The sequence below is a fragment of the Populus nigra genome, chromosome 15 (assembly GCF_951802175.1).
Source record: "Populus nigra chromosome 15, ddPopNigr1.1, whole genome shotgun sequence".
Lineage (NCBI taxonomy): Eukaryota > Viridiplantae > Streptophyta > Magnoliopsida > Malpighiales > Salicaceae > Populus > Populus nigra.
Genome location: NC_084866.1, coordinates 5,832,109 through 5,848,272, shown reverse-complemented (window position 1 = coordinate 5,848,272; position 16,164 = coordinate 5,832,109). Strand labels below are relative to the sequence as shown.

At 34.8% G+C, this 16,164-nt stretch overlaps 1 protein-coding gene across 1 annotated transcript; it reads left to right on the top strand.

The window, feature by feature from the left end:
- The first annotated feature begins 12,651 nt into the window (after positions 1 to 12,651).
- On the top strand, positions 12,652 to 14,591 carry LOC133673791 (protein ALP1-like). Its single transcript, XM_062094683.1, has one exon. The coding sequence runs from the start codon at positions 12,781 to 12,783 to the stop codon at positions 14,308 to 14,310; it is 1,530 nt and encodes a 509-aa protein (XP_061950667.1). The 5' UTR covers positions 12,652 to 12,780; the 3' UTR covers positions 14,311 to 14,591.
- The last annotated feature ends 1,573 nt before the right edge of the window (positions 14,592 to 16,164 follow it).

The window sequence follows — 16,164 nt, the reverse complement described above, 5'->3', positions numbered from 1 at the left end:
CTTGATTCAGCTGAAAAGTGAGGATGCACACTGTTAAAGTGTTTCTAGGCTTCACCGTTAGAAGGATGCACCATCACTCCATCAACCGCATGATGTGATTGGTGCCATGTCATGTGCTCAGCAGTCCTTGGTGACATGAATAACCTCTGCAGTCTAGGTGTGATTGGGAAGTATCTAAGTTTTTATATGCCACGGGAGTCTTCCCTCTACCAATTTTGGGTTTGTAACGGGAATGCCCACATGTCATACACTCGGTCAGCTTAGCATTTTCAAGGCAGTATAACATGCAGAAGTTGGGGCATATGTCAATTTTCTGATATCCTAAACCGAGGGGTTTCATCATGGACTTGGCAACATAGAAGTTCTCTCTCAGCCTATTCCCTTCAGGTATAATGCTTCTCGCCCATTCGATAATCTTGTCATAACCGGCCTCACTCAACCCGTGATCTGACTTGATGGTGAACACCTGTGCTACAGCTGATAATTTATTGTGGTTCGTGTAGCCATCCCATAATGATTGTTAGAATCTTTCAATAAATCAAAAAACCTTGTTGCATCTGCATTAGGTTCTTCTTCTACGATTGGACATTCCCTGACATTACCTTCACTCATTCTCATTGCATCCATAACCATATTCCTGTAAGGATTACTGTTCTCATTTCCAACTTCATGCATGTTACTAGCACTAGAAGTTGACCCAACCACCTGTTCTTCCATACTCTCATCAGGAACAAATAGTTCTCTGTGTGCATACCAACACAGGTAATCCTCCATGAACCTTTTGGTTAGAAGATGCATTGTTACAACATCTTGATGTAGAAACTTTAAATTTTTACACTTCCTGCATGGACACATAATACCGCCATCAGTAAAATTCCTCGGAATAAATGTTGCAAAATTAATAAAACCCTAAACACCGTTACAATAATCCATCCTCCACAATCCTTGGGGTGAGTCCCGATACGTCCATGACTTCTATTGACCTCTATAAAATATAACAAAAATATTGGTTTTCCCGAACATTATCCAACAAACTAAGAAAACACTTATGTTAAATTTTTATTATCAATTATCAACTATCAACGTTCATACATACAAATTTATACATATATAAATTTATGGAAATCACAACTTCATAATAGAATGATAACAATTAAAATAGACCCGTTAAACAAGCTATTATTTATTTCATCACAACATATTTAATTTGATGTAATTCAAACAAAATTTCAACAATATACAAACAAATATAATTTGACAAAATCTAAAACAAACTATAACAACTACAAAATTATACATTCATACTACAAGTTTCTTTGATAAATAACAATCAAACAAGTACATACGTTAACAAAATACATATACTAAAAAAATAATAAAATTCACATTTAAATGTTAAAACTAAAAAAGATAGATTTACTTACAAAAAATGATAAAATCCACAAGAACGGATATTGTGACCACGTACAAAAGTATAAGAAACTTGAGTGCTTGTGTTGAGAAGAGTGGAGAGTTGGGATGGGTGGTTGGCTGCAGTTTGGGAGGGGAGAGGTAGGATGGGAAAGAAGAAAGGGAAGAAGAAGGAGAAATAGAGGAAGAGAGTATTGTCAGTAGAGTGGGTATATAATGGCTTTTACCGATGGAATCACCGACAGATACATTCCATCGGTGATTCCATCAGTGATTCCGATGTTGAAAGTGTCATGTCACTATACAACTATCTCAGTTTGAATTCGTCGGTCATTCCATCGATAAAATCGTTTGAAAAAATCCACAAAAGTGCCATGTCACTGTACGGCTATCTCGGTTTAAATCCGTCGGTCATTCCATCGGTAAAATTGTCTTACAAAAATCCATGTCACCGCACCGTTGCAACTTTCCAAACAAACTGTATAGGTCATCGGCGATACGGTCGGTATCTACCGATGTCATACTTCCGTTGGTATATACCGATCATATTGCCGATGGAATAATATCGTCGGTATATACTGACAGAGTTGGAGACGAAATTATTTCCCTCGGTTAAAATTATTGACGAAAAAATTATATCAGTAATTCCGTTGGTTTTTGCCGGTTTTCAGGTAGTGGATCCAAAGGTCGAATCAAAAGTTATGACCTTTTACAGCTGTTATTCTGGTCTGGTGCGACTAGACCTCCTCTTCAACGAGTAGGGATTTCATAGGTAGTACATGGAAAATGGCCTCCAGAAACTACTGTAAAAACTTGAGCGTGATCCAACGGCCATATCAAAAGTTATGACCCTTTTTAGTTGTTATTCCGGTCTAGCATGACAAGACAACCTCTTTAATGAGCAGGGATTCCATAGGTTCTACAAGGAAAACGGCCTCTGGAAACTCCTTTAAAATGTGAGCGCGATCCAACGGCCAGAGCCAAAGTTATGACCCTTTTCAGCTATTATTCTGGTCTGGCACGACAAGACCTTCTCTTCAACGAGGAGTAATTCCATAGGTACTACAAGGAAAACAGCCTCTGGAAACTATTGTAAAACCTTGAGCGCGATCCAACGGTCATATCAAAAGTTATGCCCCTTTTAAGCTATTATTTCGGTTTGGCGTGACAAGACCTCCTAATCAACGAGTAGTGATTCCATTGGTACTATAAGGAAAATGGCCTCTGGAAAATCATGTAAATATTTGAGCGTGATCCAACGATCGGATCAAAAGTTATGACTCCTTTTAGCTGTTATTTCGGTTTGGTGCGACAAGACCTTCTCGTCAACGAGTAGGGATTCCATAGGTACTCCAAGGAAAAGAGCCTCCAGAAACTACTGTAAAACTTTGAGCGCGATCCAATGATCGGATAAAAAGATATGGCCCTTTTTAGCTGTTATCCTAGTTTGGCGTGACAAGACCTACTCTTCAACGAGTACAGATTCCATAGATACTACAAAGGAAAAGGGCCTCTGGAAAATATTGTAAATAAATGAGCACGATCCAATGGTCGAATCAAAAGTTATAGCCCTTTTTAGCTGTTATTATAGTCTGGCGGGACAAGACATCCTCTTCAACGAGCGGGGATTCCATTGGTCTAACATGGAAAACGACCTTCAGAAACTCCTATAAAAATTTATGCTCAATCGAACTGTCGGATCAAAAGTTACGGCCCTTTTCAGTTGTTATTCTGGTCTGGCGCGACAAGACCTCCTCTTCAACAATTAGCGATTCCATAGGTAATCCAAGGACTTGTGGAAACTCCTATAAAAAATTGAGCGTGATCCAATGATTGGATCAAAAGTTAAGGCCCTTTTAAGTCGTTCTTCGGATCTATCATGACCACACCTCATCTTCACCGAGTAGCGATTTTGTAGATACTCTAAGGAAAACGGCCTCTAGAAATTCCTGTAAAACTTTGACCATGATTCAACGGTCGGATCAAAAGGTATGGTAGTTTTGAGGTATTAATTTGGTCCGGCTCGGCCACACCTCGTCTTCAACAAGTAGCAATTTCATAGGTACTACAAGGAAAATGGGCTCTAGAAACTCGTGAAAATATTTGAGCATGATACAATAGACAAATCAAAAGTTATGGCTCTTTTGAGCCGTTCTTCAAGTCTGGCGCTACCACACCTCATCTTCACCAAATAGCAATTCCATAACTACTCCAAGAAAAACGACATCCGGAAACTCCTGTAAAAATCTGACCGTGATTCAATGGTCATATCAAAAGTTATGTCCCTTTTGATCTCTTTTTCTGTTTTGGCACGACCTGACCTCCTTTTCAACGAGTAGGAATTCCATAAGGTCTCCAAGGAAAATAGCCTCCGGAAACTCCTATGAAAATTTAAGCATGATACAACAGTCTCATTAAAAGTTAGGGCCCTTTTGAGCAGTTATTCCAGTCTGGTGCAACCATACCTCATCTTCACCAAGTAGTGATTCCATAGCTACTCCAAGGAAAATGCCCTCCGGAAATGCCTGTAAACATTTAAGCGCGATACAACGGTCCGATCAAAAGTTATGGTCCTTTTAAGCTGTTTTTCAGGTCTGGTATGACCAAACATCCTCTTCAATGAGTAGCGATTGCATAGCTACTATAAGCAAAACTGCCTCCGAAACTCGCGCGACGAGACCTCCTCTTCAACGAGTTGGGATTCCATAGGTTCTCCAAGTGGAACGGGCTCTAAAAACTCCTGTAAAAATTTGAACGTGATCCAATGGTTGGATCAAAAGTTATAGCCCTTTAGAGTTGTTATTTTGGTGTGATGCGACCAGACCGCCTCTTCAACGAGCAATGATTGCATAAATACTTCACGGAAACGCCCTCTAGAAACTCCTATAAAACTTTGAGCATGATCTAATGGTCGGATCAAAAGTTATGGCCCTTTTAAGCCATTATTTCAGTCTGGCGCAACCAGACCTCCTCTTTAACGAGTAGCGATTCCATAGGTACTCCAAGAGAAACAACCTCTAGAAGCTCCGATAAATATTTATGCACGATGCAACGGTCAGATCAAAAGTTCTTGCCCTTTTGAGCCGATATTCTGGTATGGCGCTACTGGACCTCCTCTTGAACAAGTTGTAATTCCATAGCTACTCGAAGGAAAACGGCCTTCGAAAACCCTAAAAAATGTTAACGTGATCCAACAGTCGAATCAAAAGTTATGGCCCTCTTGAGTTGTTATTCACGTCTGGTGCGACCACACCTTCTTTTCAATGAGTAGGGATTCCATATGTTCTCTAAGGAAAACAACCTTAAAAAATTCCTGTAAAAATTCGAGTACGATCCTACGGTCGGATAAAAAGTTATGGTTCTTTTTAGCAGTTCTTACGGTCTAGCGCGACCACACCTCCTTTTCAATGAGTAGCGATTTCATAGGTACTCCAAGGAAAATAGCCTCTACAAGGTCCTGTAAAAATTTGAGTGCGATCCAACGGTCGGATCAAAAGTTATAAGCTTTTTTATTTGTTCTTTCGGTCTGGCGTGACCACACCTCCTCTTCAACGAGAAGCAATTCCATAGGTACTCCAAGAAAAATGGCCTCCGAAAACTTGTGAAAAACTTTGAGTACAATCCTAAGGTCGGATCAAAATTTATAGCCCTTTTGAGCTGTTCTTACAGTCTGGCACGACCAGACCTCCTTTTCAATGAGTAGCGATTCCATAGGTACACCAAGGAAAACGAAAAAATTTTAGCGCGATCCAACGGTCGGATCAAAATTTTTAGCCCTTTTGAGCTATTATTTCAGTCTAGCGTGACCAGACCTCCTCTTCAACGAATAGTGATTCCATAAGTACTTCAAGGAAAACAATCTCTGAAAACTCCTGTAAACATTTGTGTGAACTAATGGTCGACAATAAGATTAGTTGGCCACTCCTTCCATGCTAGGTAATCCTTTTGTCTTTTCTTCCCTTTCTTGTTATTCTTTTGCAGGTTTGACTCCTGCAAGGAGAACGAGAATTAGTTCTGCATACAGGGGACAAATTATAATTAACATTGTTGGTAGGTCGAGCCAATAACCATGAGGGCCCGGGCTGAACCCATTTCAGCAGCTGGGTCGGGTTCAACCCACCTAAAAAAAAGGTCTGTTGGGTTGCCAGGCGGCCCAACCCGATTGAGTCGGGTTGGACCTATTTTGGCCCAGCCCTAATAGCTAGAACAGGTCCAACCCAATTTATAATAATAATAATAATATAAAAAAACAAAATAATCCAAAAAATTTCCAAAGGTTATTTCCAAAAAATTTGTGATTTCCTCGCATGTTTTTCCAACAATTTTATATAATATCAAGTTGTATATTTACATTATAAAATACAGATTTGGTATTAAAATACTCAGTTTTCTACTAAACTTTTCAATTTTTTTTAAATAAAAAAATCTTAAATGAATTTCCCCTTTTAAAAAAACAAAAAAGCAAAAAAATATTTTGTTTCAATGTATACAGTCAAATCCTAAAAGTTTTTTAAGCATACCTTTTAATAAAAAAAAAAAATGCATCTTTCTCATGTTTTGAAATGAAAAAATAGATATCGTAACTAGTTTATGATTATCCATTAGGATTTGGCCAAAATATCAAAAACCCTTCACCAGTCATTTTGTTCATTTTATATTACGGTTTAAATGTAGATTTTAATATTTGGGGGTGTAAAACTACACAGTAAAGTATATTCTCAAGTATTAAAGTTACAAAACAATAAACGTAATACTATAATTTGGACTTTAGAATGACTAGGATTTTACCCAATAAGGTAGAGATTCTCTCACGAAAAGAGATTTGTCTTGAACCTTAGACGAGACCAATGAATAGAAACTTGACATAAGAAAACAATCAAACAACAATGCAGCTTACCTTAGGTAGGGTGTACTAGGGGTGATGCATCTTTTCCTTACACAATCAATCTCTTACCTAGACTCTTGCGGACCATAAGTTTCCTAGTAACCATAATACTAGGTAGCAACTCCTGAATCTTATAATCATAATTTTATGCTTATACCTGAAACTCTTTCTTTCTCCAACAACTCTCAGGAGGCATTTAGGGTTAGACATTTAGGGTGCCATCTAACGTTGCCCAGTGATAGGATGAAATCAGAAAGAAAATCAATTTAAAAAACTTGTTAAAGTAAATAAGAAAATGAGAAATAAAAAGATTCAAGGAAACCTGAGTTATTTTGAAAATTCATTAAAAAAATCATGTAGAAAGTAGATAAAAAAAATAGAGCCTAATTTCTAATAATATAAATTCTAAATGATGAAATTTAAAAAGCATCAGCTTAAAAAAGGGAAAAAAATAAACCAAGCAAACTTAGACGAACCTTTTAAACCTAGGTTAAGGTCTCAAACTTTTAACCCATTAAATCCTAGACGCGAGCTAAAAAAAAGGTCAATTCACAATCAATTTGATATTGATTAGCCAAAGTAAATCCAACTAAGAACAACAAATAAAAAGACTAAAAAAAACCAGGATAATTTTCAAAATCAATGAAAAATCCTACATAAAGAAAATAAATAAAAATAATAGAGCGTGGTCTCTAATTGAATTAATGTTGAATGATGAAACTTAAAAAAAAAACATAAGCTTAAAGAAAGGGAAAAAAAAAAAAAGCAAACTCGGGTGAACTTCCAAAACCTGGGTTAATCTCTAAAACCCAAAGCCTGTGAAATCATAGACCTGGGTTCGATCAAGAAACTCAATTCCTAACCAATCTAATGTCGAATGATGGAATTGAAAAAAAAATACCAATTTAAAAAATTTGTCAAAGCAAATAAAAATAGTAATAAAAAGAATAGAAATCAGATTTAAAAGGAAAAAAAAATTAAGAATGATGAAATTATATAAAAAAATAAATTAAAAAATTTATCTCAAATAAAAAAAATTAGCGATCAAAAAAATAAAAACTAAATTTGAAAAATTAAAAAACAATTAAGGGGGGATAAAATTAAAAAAAAAGAATTCTAAATTTATAATTTTTGAAAAACATTATTTCAAATATTAAAGGATAGAATGGAAAAAAAATATCAATTTAAAGAATTAGCAAAAAAAAACCCAATAAAAAATAACAAATAAAAAGACCTTAGATAACTAGGGTCATTTTCAAGACTAACAAAAAACTTCTATAAAAAGCAAATAAAGAAAAAAAAGAACTTAGTTTTCAATTAAATAAATGTTGAAGGATGAAAAAAATAGCTTAAATAATGAAAAATAAAAAACCAAGCAAACTAGCGTGCAGACCTTCTAAATTTGGTTTAATCTCTAAAAGTCATAACCTATGAAATCTTGAACCCGAGTTCAATTAAGAAGCTTAATTACCAATCAATTTTGATTTGGATTAGCCCACGAACACTAAGGACTCATTACACATTCCAAATGGGCCTATCACAAGATCCAAAGTGAAGGCATTGAAAGAAGCATTGAATGGATTGGTTGTGCAAGTTTCAACCAAGGCTGAACTTTAGGATCCTTTGGAGCATCAAGAGAAAGTCCTAGTGCATTTAATACATGTACAAGAGGGACCCGATCCACCCTTATTTGGCCTATGAGAAGTTTTGGCACCAAGGCTGCCAATTTTGTATCAGTTTCGGCCAGCCTTGTTTTGTGATGTTTTCATGTGTTTTGTGGATTCTTAACTAATTTTGGATTTCCTATGATATGTTGAAACATTGATGCGACCATATTATTTGAGAGTTTTACCCACATTTACCTAGTAGTTTACCTGTGTTTTATATATAAAATGTCTTGATATTCTTTGTTTTATGTTTTGAATGCACTTTTAGATATAAGATTTAAAAGGAAGTAAATTGAAGATAATTGGCAGATTTGACCTCCGATTGATGTTTTGTAGAGATCTTGAGCTCTACAGGTCGAAACGAAGTGATACCACTAACATCCATACCGTTATATATATATATATATATATGCAAGAAAAAAAAAGATCATGGAAATCGTAGCCTTCAAAATCAAATCTCGCATTCTGCTAGTGTTGACCTTTAGCCATTCCAACTTGAATATCTTAAGCTAAAGAAGTTCATTTAATGCAAACTCCATTTTGTTGGATTCCTAACTCGAAGACCTATCATCATACCAAATTTCAAATCTCATATGAGTGATGATTTTTCTAAGATGACATATGAATTATGCCAGCAGACAGGTTTTGTGAAGAAACAAGTCCAAAGTACTTCTCAAAGCAACCAAACCAACATCCAAGTCTTTATTTTGGTAATTTAGCTCCTCTAACTCAAAATTTAAAGCTTGAAGATTTTATGCAAGGCTATTTCTTTTTTTTTAGAAAAATATTTATTGAAATACTTAAATGTAAATTGTTTACTTAGGAAAGGACTATTTTGTAGAAATGGATTAGGGTTTCCTAGGATATAAAAAAGAAAGAGAGAAAGGAAATAAGTGACGACTAGAAAGAGAAGAAAAATTTCCCTTTCCTCCAAAACCCCAAATTCATGCATTCTTCTTTCTTTTTGATTAGTTATTCAATAGACATGCAAGGCTAAACTCTTTTTCTTGGCTGCAAGGATATGGAAACTTTTGGATTTTAAGAACTATGAGATTTATTTTACCTTTTCTTTTCAGTTTATATGATGAATGAATATGTTTGTTCTCCTATGCTTATTTCCTATGATTGTTTATTTTAATTCTTAGAGCAGACTCTATGTTATTATTTTGAACAATCTATTACTAAGTTTGATATCAAAACCGAAGTTGTGGTATACAAACTTGTGAAACAACTGAGTTTAATAATTATGACGGATCTATGTTATTAATCTTAGGGAGAACATTTGAACAAATTAAAAATAAATTGCAGACAGTTATGTTGTCTAGATTAATCAATTTATCTAATTTTTAAGGTTGCCATTGAATTAAATTACTAATGCGGACACATTGATTGTTTGATGGTTAGGAATAGTTATAAAGCGGATTTGTTAACTAATTAACATAAAAAAAAGATAAATATTCAGAGTATAAATTGACATTTCATTTCCATAATCAGTTCTGATTTCTGTAGGTTGACGTTTACTTGCGACTAAGGTTTGTTTTCTTGATAAATTTCGATTTTCTTTGATTTAGCATTGATTGTTTCTTTCTGTTTACTATAGCATAACATAAATAACTTCATAACCCCCTCAGTTGCATATCAGATAGCATAAAAATTTGAACTAAGTCTTCCTCATGGGATCAACCCCTTACTTGCTCTATATTTTTTTGTTTATTTAAGCTAGGGTAATTAATTTGTGCGACTGCGACATAGCAACAAACATTAATTATTTCCTTTAAATATTATAATTTTTTATTTTTATTTTATTTCCTTGTCAGGTCCTAGAAAACACAACAAAGAAAACAATGGAATCCAAGCTGACTTAAAAAACACATGTGGCGACAAAGTTTCCTCGTTGTGCAAGGATAATAATTCAACAATTTAATTGTATTTCATAATATTGGAAGGATACCAAGAGGTGAAAAAGAAAAGCATTAAAGGCAACATCGTTTTCCTTTCAAAAGAAGGATAAATACAAGGCTTAGATCAAAATCCTATTCTAACTTGGAAATTAAAGGGGCGACAACTTCTCCTTTGGTTCCTATAATTATTGAGCAATATTATAGGCTATAAATAAGTATTGTATCAGACCTACAATGCTTTCTTTTCTTCTTCTCTTCTCATGATAGAACAAGACTTAGACTTATAAGCTTTATTTTTATTTTGTTAGTTACAATCCAAGGTTTGTTTGAGTTTAATTAATACTTTATTTTCTACTAGGATCCAAGACTTGTTTTGATTAGAGTTTGAGCTTACTAGTAAAGATTTTGAGTCAATTTTTATAAGTGAAATAATTTATCCCACAAGGGTAGATCCATTATGGTTAATTTCTTAGAACTATTTAAACACATGTAAAGCCTAAATTTCAACACTTTTGAAGAATATTACTTTTGAACTTTTCAGTTTAATATGCGAAAGAGATTCTTGTATTTTTTTGTTCTTGAACAAACTAAATTTGATTTATTAAAGAATAACTGCTTAGTGACATTATTCAACTTCATTCCAATAGTGCCGGTGCCTTGGGACATGTTTCCATTGTGTTACACTTCTATCATATCTCTTTCGGCTTTCTAGGATCAAATCACAATTTTGATTGTGGGTTGCATAACCACATGATCACGAGGTTTGCATCAAATTTAATATTGAAAGATGACATTGTGAAAAAAAATATCAATTTAAAAAACTTGTCAAAGTAAAAAAAAAACAATCAAAAGAAAAAAGATCAAATTTGATTGGAAAAATACCCAAGGAAGATGAAATAATAATAAAAAAACAAATTAAAAAATGATCCCAAACAAAAAAAATAGCAATAAAAAAATAAAAATCAAATTTGAATAATAAAAAATAAAATGGGTGAAATTGAAAAAAAAAATTTATAAATTATTCAAAATAAAAAGAAATAGTGATTGAAAGGATAATGTTAAGTGAAAAATTAAAGGGGATAGTTTGAAATTCTAAGAGGTTGGAGCAAAATTTGAGGGGAAGAGAGAGAGAAGGAAAAAAAGAAATGGTAGTCTCCACTAAACTAGAGGTGCGTTTGACGCATGTGTCGTGTAGAGAGGGCGTCGAGATCTTTCCAACACCTCTCCACCAAAGTTTTTTTAAAAAATATTAAATATTTATTAAAAAATTTCCCTCGAGCTAACTTGACATTAAAAAAAATGACGAAAAAACCCCTTGAAAATAATTTAGTAAATTTTGGATTTAAGAGTAATTAAGATATTTTATTATGTTAAGAAAATTTAAAAAGACTAAAAAGCCCTTGAATATAAATTTATTTTTTTAATTTTATTTTAGGGATAATTAAATAGCTTTAGTGTGTAGAAAAGTAAAAAAAAAAATTTCTATTATCGGTAGATTTGGAAATGATAATTGAATCATGGTAAAAACTAATCATATGCTGTTTAAAGTTTCCATAGTTTAAGAACAATTTTATCATTGAACTATTACAATAAATAATGTTTTGTACAATATTTTTTTTTTAAAGGTTTTGTTAATTTTGTTTATTCCAGTTTCAGTACTAAAGATTCTCCTCAACTTCTTCCCCCCCCCCCCCCCCCCCCCCCTACAAATCGGATGTTTTAACCCAAGCAAAACAACAATCACTATCAACAATTTATCAACAATTTATCAACAATCACTAAAGATTCTCCTCAATTTACATTAGTTTCAAGGGCATCTAGACATCATTATAAAAACAATTCACAAAAGTAGTTGACAAATTTGCTTTCGCCAAAGTCCCCAAACACTTAGCAACCCTTTGCCTTGTTAGAGAGAGAGAGAGGGGGGACCACTTCTCTGTCAGCAGGATGAAGGTCCCATTTGAAGTTACTGCTAGTATGCAAATTCAATGTTAATTGACTGGTTCAGCTCTCCATATGCAGTTTTTTATTTATTTTTCTTTTCGGGGGTTGTTATTTCGATAATGGCAATCGATAAGACCCAGCCACGTCAGCAGCATTCCTTCCAGAGAAGAAGCCAGAATCCAAAGGAAACCGCGTAATCCTAAAGTCACAGTCTCCCACCTGCCGCCACCTCCCCACACCCAACATGTCACAAAGTCTAACATTTATGAGTACCTCCGCAAAGCCGTGTTCACACTCGGCCCACGTTTTTTTTTCCCTTCTTAGACAGATGATGATCTGTGGCGCACCAATCATGGCTTTACCATCTATCCCAGCCTAATTTAACAAATAATTCATAAATATATACATAAATCTAGAGCCTATGTAAGAAATTGAATGATAAAATGAATGTTTCTATTCATGAGAGAGACTCCTTGATATCTACCATTACTCAATCAGTCCTTCAATAAGAAGGAAAAATGGGTGTGGTCAATTTTGTACTAGTATATATGCGTGGATTGATTCTTGTTCCTTTGGATGAAAACCAGCTCTTATATTAAGGTGTCTTCGGATATTTATTTGATGGGTAAGTTATGATTAAGATTATATATATATATATATATATATATATATATATATATATATATATATTTTAAGTATGGTCCAAACCATAAAAATTTATTTTTTAATATATTAAAAATAAATTTTAAAAAATAAAAAATATTATATTAATATATTTATAAAAATATACTTTAAAAATCAATCATTATAATATAAAATCTATATATATAAAAAAATTCAATCGTACAAGTAAAAGGCAAGGCTCTAACCTCTTCTATCCTGTAGTGTGTTCACACTTTCTTGAAAAGCCAACATCAATAGAGGATTTTCCTTACTTCTGTGCCTCTTGTTTCAACTCTTTTTCCTTTTTCATATGTTCACCTTGCTTCAATCTCCACTCCACCAAATGAATGAAACTAATATTATCAGCAACTCCAAGAAAAGGCAAAGAAAAGATGACAAGCAAGAAGAAAATGATAGTGATGCCAGCAATTCATTTGGGCAAGATGGCAGCAGAAAGAAGAAGAAAACCTTGAAGGGTTTCATCACATCATTGATATTGCTAGAACAACAAGAGAAGAGTGATCAAGAAGAGCAAAACCATGCTTCAAATGAAGAGAAAATACTGTTCGAGGCAAACCACAAGAAAAGGATTAAAACAATGGTTGAATACTACGGCAATATTCAAGATGACCACGTAGAAATTCAAGAAACAGAAAGAAACAAGCGCAAGAAGTCAAGGGCAGTAGCTGGTGCTGCGGCTGTTTCTGCTGCCTCTACTGGGGTTGCTGCTATTAAAGGAATTAAAGACGCAAAGCACGGTGGTGGTGCTGGTGGTCAACAAAGACGTTTGTGGGTGAAAGATAGAGATAAAGAATGGTGGGACGATTGTAATAGATCAGATTATCCAGAGGAAGAATTCAAGAAAGCTTTTAGAATGAGTAAGTCTACTTTTGACTCGATATGTGAGGAGTTAAATTCAGTTATAGCTAAAGAAGATACTACTTTGCGTAATGCTATTCCTGTTAGGCAAAGAGTTGCTGTCTGTATTTGGAGATTGGCTACTGGTGAACCTCTTAGACTTGTGTCAAAGAGGTTTGGTTTAGGTATTTCTACTTGCCATAAATTAGTTCTTGAAGTATGTTCAGCTATAAGGAATGTTTTAATGCCCAAGTATTTGCAATGGCCTGATGAGGATAATTTGAGGAAGACAAAAAATGAATTTGAATCTATTTCTGGGATACCTAATGTTGTGGGGTCTATGTATACTACTCATATATCTATCATAGCTCCAAAGATTAGTGTTGCCGCTTATTTTAATAAGAGGCATACAGAGAGGAATCAGAAAACATCCTACTCAATTACTGTTCAAGGCGTTGTTGATCCAAAAGGGGTGTTTACTGATGTGTGTATTGGTTGGCCTGGTTCAATGCCTGATGATCAGGTGTTGGAAAAGTCTGCTTTATTCCAAAGGGCTAATGGAGGCCTTTTGAAGGATGTTTGGCTTGTTGGGACTTCAGGTTACCCATTAATGGATTGGGTTTTGGTGCCGTATACACAGCAGAATTTGACATGGACTCAGCATGCTTTTAATGAGAAGATTGGGGAGATTCAATCGGTTGCTAAGGATGCCTTTGCAAGGTTGAAAGGGAGGTGGAGTTGCTTGCAGAAAAGAACAGAGGTGAAACTACAAGACTTGCCGGTGGTTCTCGGGGCATGCTGTGTGTTGCATAATATTTGTGAAATGCAAAATGAGGAAATGGATCCAGAGCTGAGGATGGAACTTGTTGATGATGAGATGGTACCTGAGGTTGCTTTGAGATCAGCAAGTTCAATGAAGGCTAGGGATGCTATTGCTCATAATCTTCTGCACCATTGCCATGCGGGCACGAGTTTTCTATAGCTAACGAGGTGCATTTTGTTCCTGCATATTTTAATTCTTTTTTCTCTGTTGTAGTTGTATTGTATAATTGCACCTTTGCAGCATTTTTATTCATCGCAATTTGTGGGAGGGGCTATATCAAAGGTTTCTATTCTGCTTCCACAAATTTAGACGATGATACCCGTTTATAGGTTTAAGTTATAGACATAGATGATAGATCAAAGTGACATTCTGTAATTTAGTTTCCATACTTGAATTGAAAATAAAATATGAATGAAATTAAGCAGTGGCTATTCTTTTAACACCACCCTTGCTGTGAATCTTATTGTCAATTCTTAAGAAAATATGTTTCATGACCCTCTCTGTTGCTTTGTTTATGATCCCCCAGCTTCATGGAAGGATAAGAATTTCTTGGAAAATGGTGATAATGGAATTCTCTTTATAAAATCTAGGTAGAAATTTTATGCTTTTCTATTTATCTTCTACAAAGTTTTACTGTGATACCCTTTTCTTTCCTTTGTAGAATTTCAAGCATTTATTTAGTGTATAACGGGTTTGTTATTATGAAACTTAGATTCTGCAAGATGCCTGCTGAAATCTTTAATCTTTACATCCTCGAATAAGCACATTTTATCCTTAAAATGTCTGTTACAAGTGATTTCATAAAGCACTTGTACAATTCTTGAAGTTTTCCTGTTGGACTTCAAGCAATTTTATACTGAAAGGGATGTAAACAATGATGCTAATTCTTTTGCTAAATCCTCCTGTACATAAGCTGGTATCTTTGAGACTTGGTATTGAATCACGAAGTTGGATTGTATAGTTGATCATTTTCTATTCCATGGTTTTTTTTCCTCGCATGGCATAGCTCCATTTGGTGTTTCACATTTTCTAGAGAGTGGAGGGCCATCATTTTATTAACCAACAGCTCACTTTTTCCAATGAAATCAGAGCTGGGGAAACATAATTTACGTCTTGTTAGAAACAAAGCTGCTTTGATACTGGCTAGCTGGGAAGTTGCTGCTAATTAGCTCGCACCCCAGTCCCATGGGCATTGGCTTTCCAAAAGAGATCAGGCTGCCTTTTGCTGTCCCAAAGGCACGTCTAGGCTCTAGCAAAACTCCCTTTCCTTAACCCAGTTCAATTTCAAAATGCGACTATGTAACTGCAGAACTTGCATACAAAACTTCAATCCTTCATGAAATGCCAATGGAATCCAGAGGGTTGTAGAGTAGTTTAATCAAGTCTGGTTCCTTGGAACTTGTGCATGCTGATAGTCTATTGGATTGTTACTGCCCCTCCCTTTCTAACTTCTGATGTTATTAGGTTAAGGTACAGCTCACAAGATGCCAATTTTCTTTTTAGCTTTTGAGTTTTGATAACAGTGAGTTACTCTGGTTATCTTTTTTTGTCGTCATGCTTTGTATCATGGATCATTCAAGTTTTGGAGTTCCAATTTCTTTCGTATCTTAGTTCTTGTCTAGTAATATGATAACAGCTTGTACACTTTCTGTTGATTAGCCATGTAAGGATTGATCTGTGCATATTTTCAAGTCAAGGACAGGCTTGGAGTTGTTTGGAAACTATGGTTTCTGCCTGAAGTTTATTTATCTCGATATTGTTATGATCCTGCAAGCTAATTTCATTCGATTGTAGGTAATATAGGCAAGTCATAATCATATATTTCAATTGATTTAACATCACAAAACTTAGTATACCATTTATGTGTGAACGGATGAGAAGGATTCAGGGTCTTGGATGACAAAAGTTGTTATAGTTTATTGACTTGATGAGTTATAAAATTGGTAATCAACCTCTGAGTTGGTCAGCAGACCTGGAAGATTGGACTTGGCAATGCTGAGCATATCCAGTAGA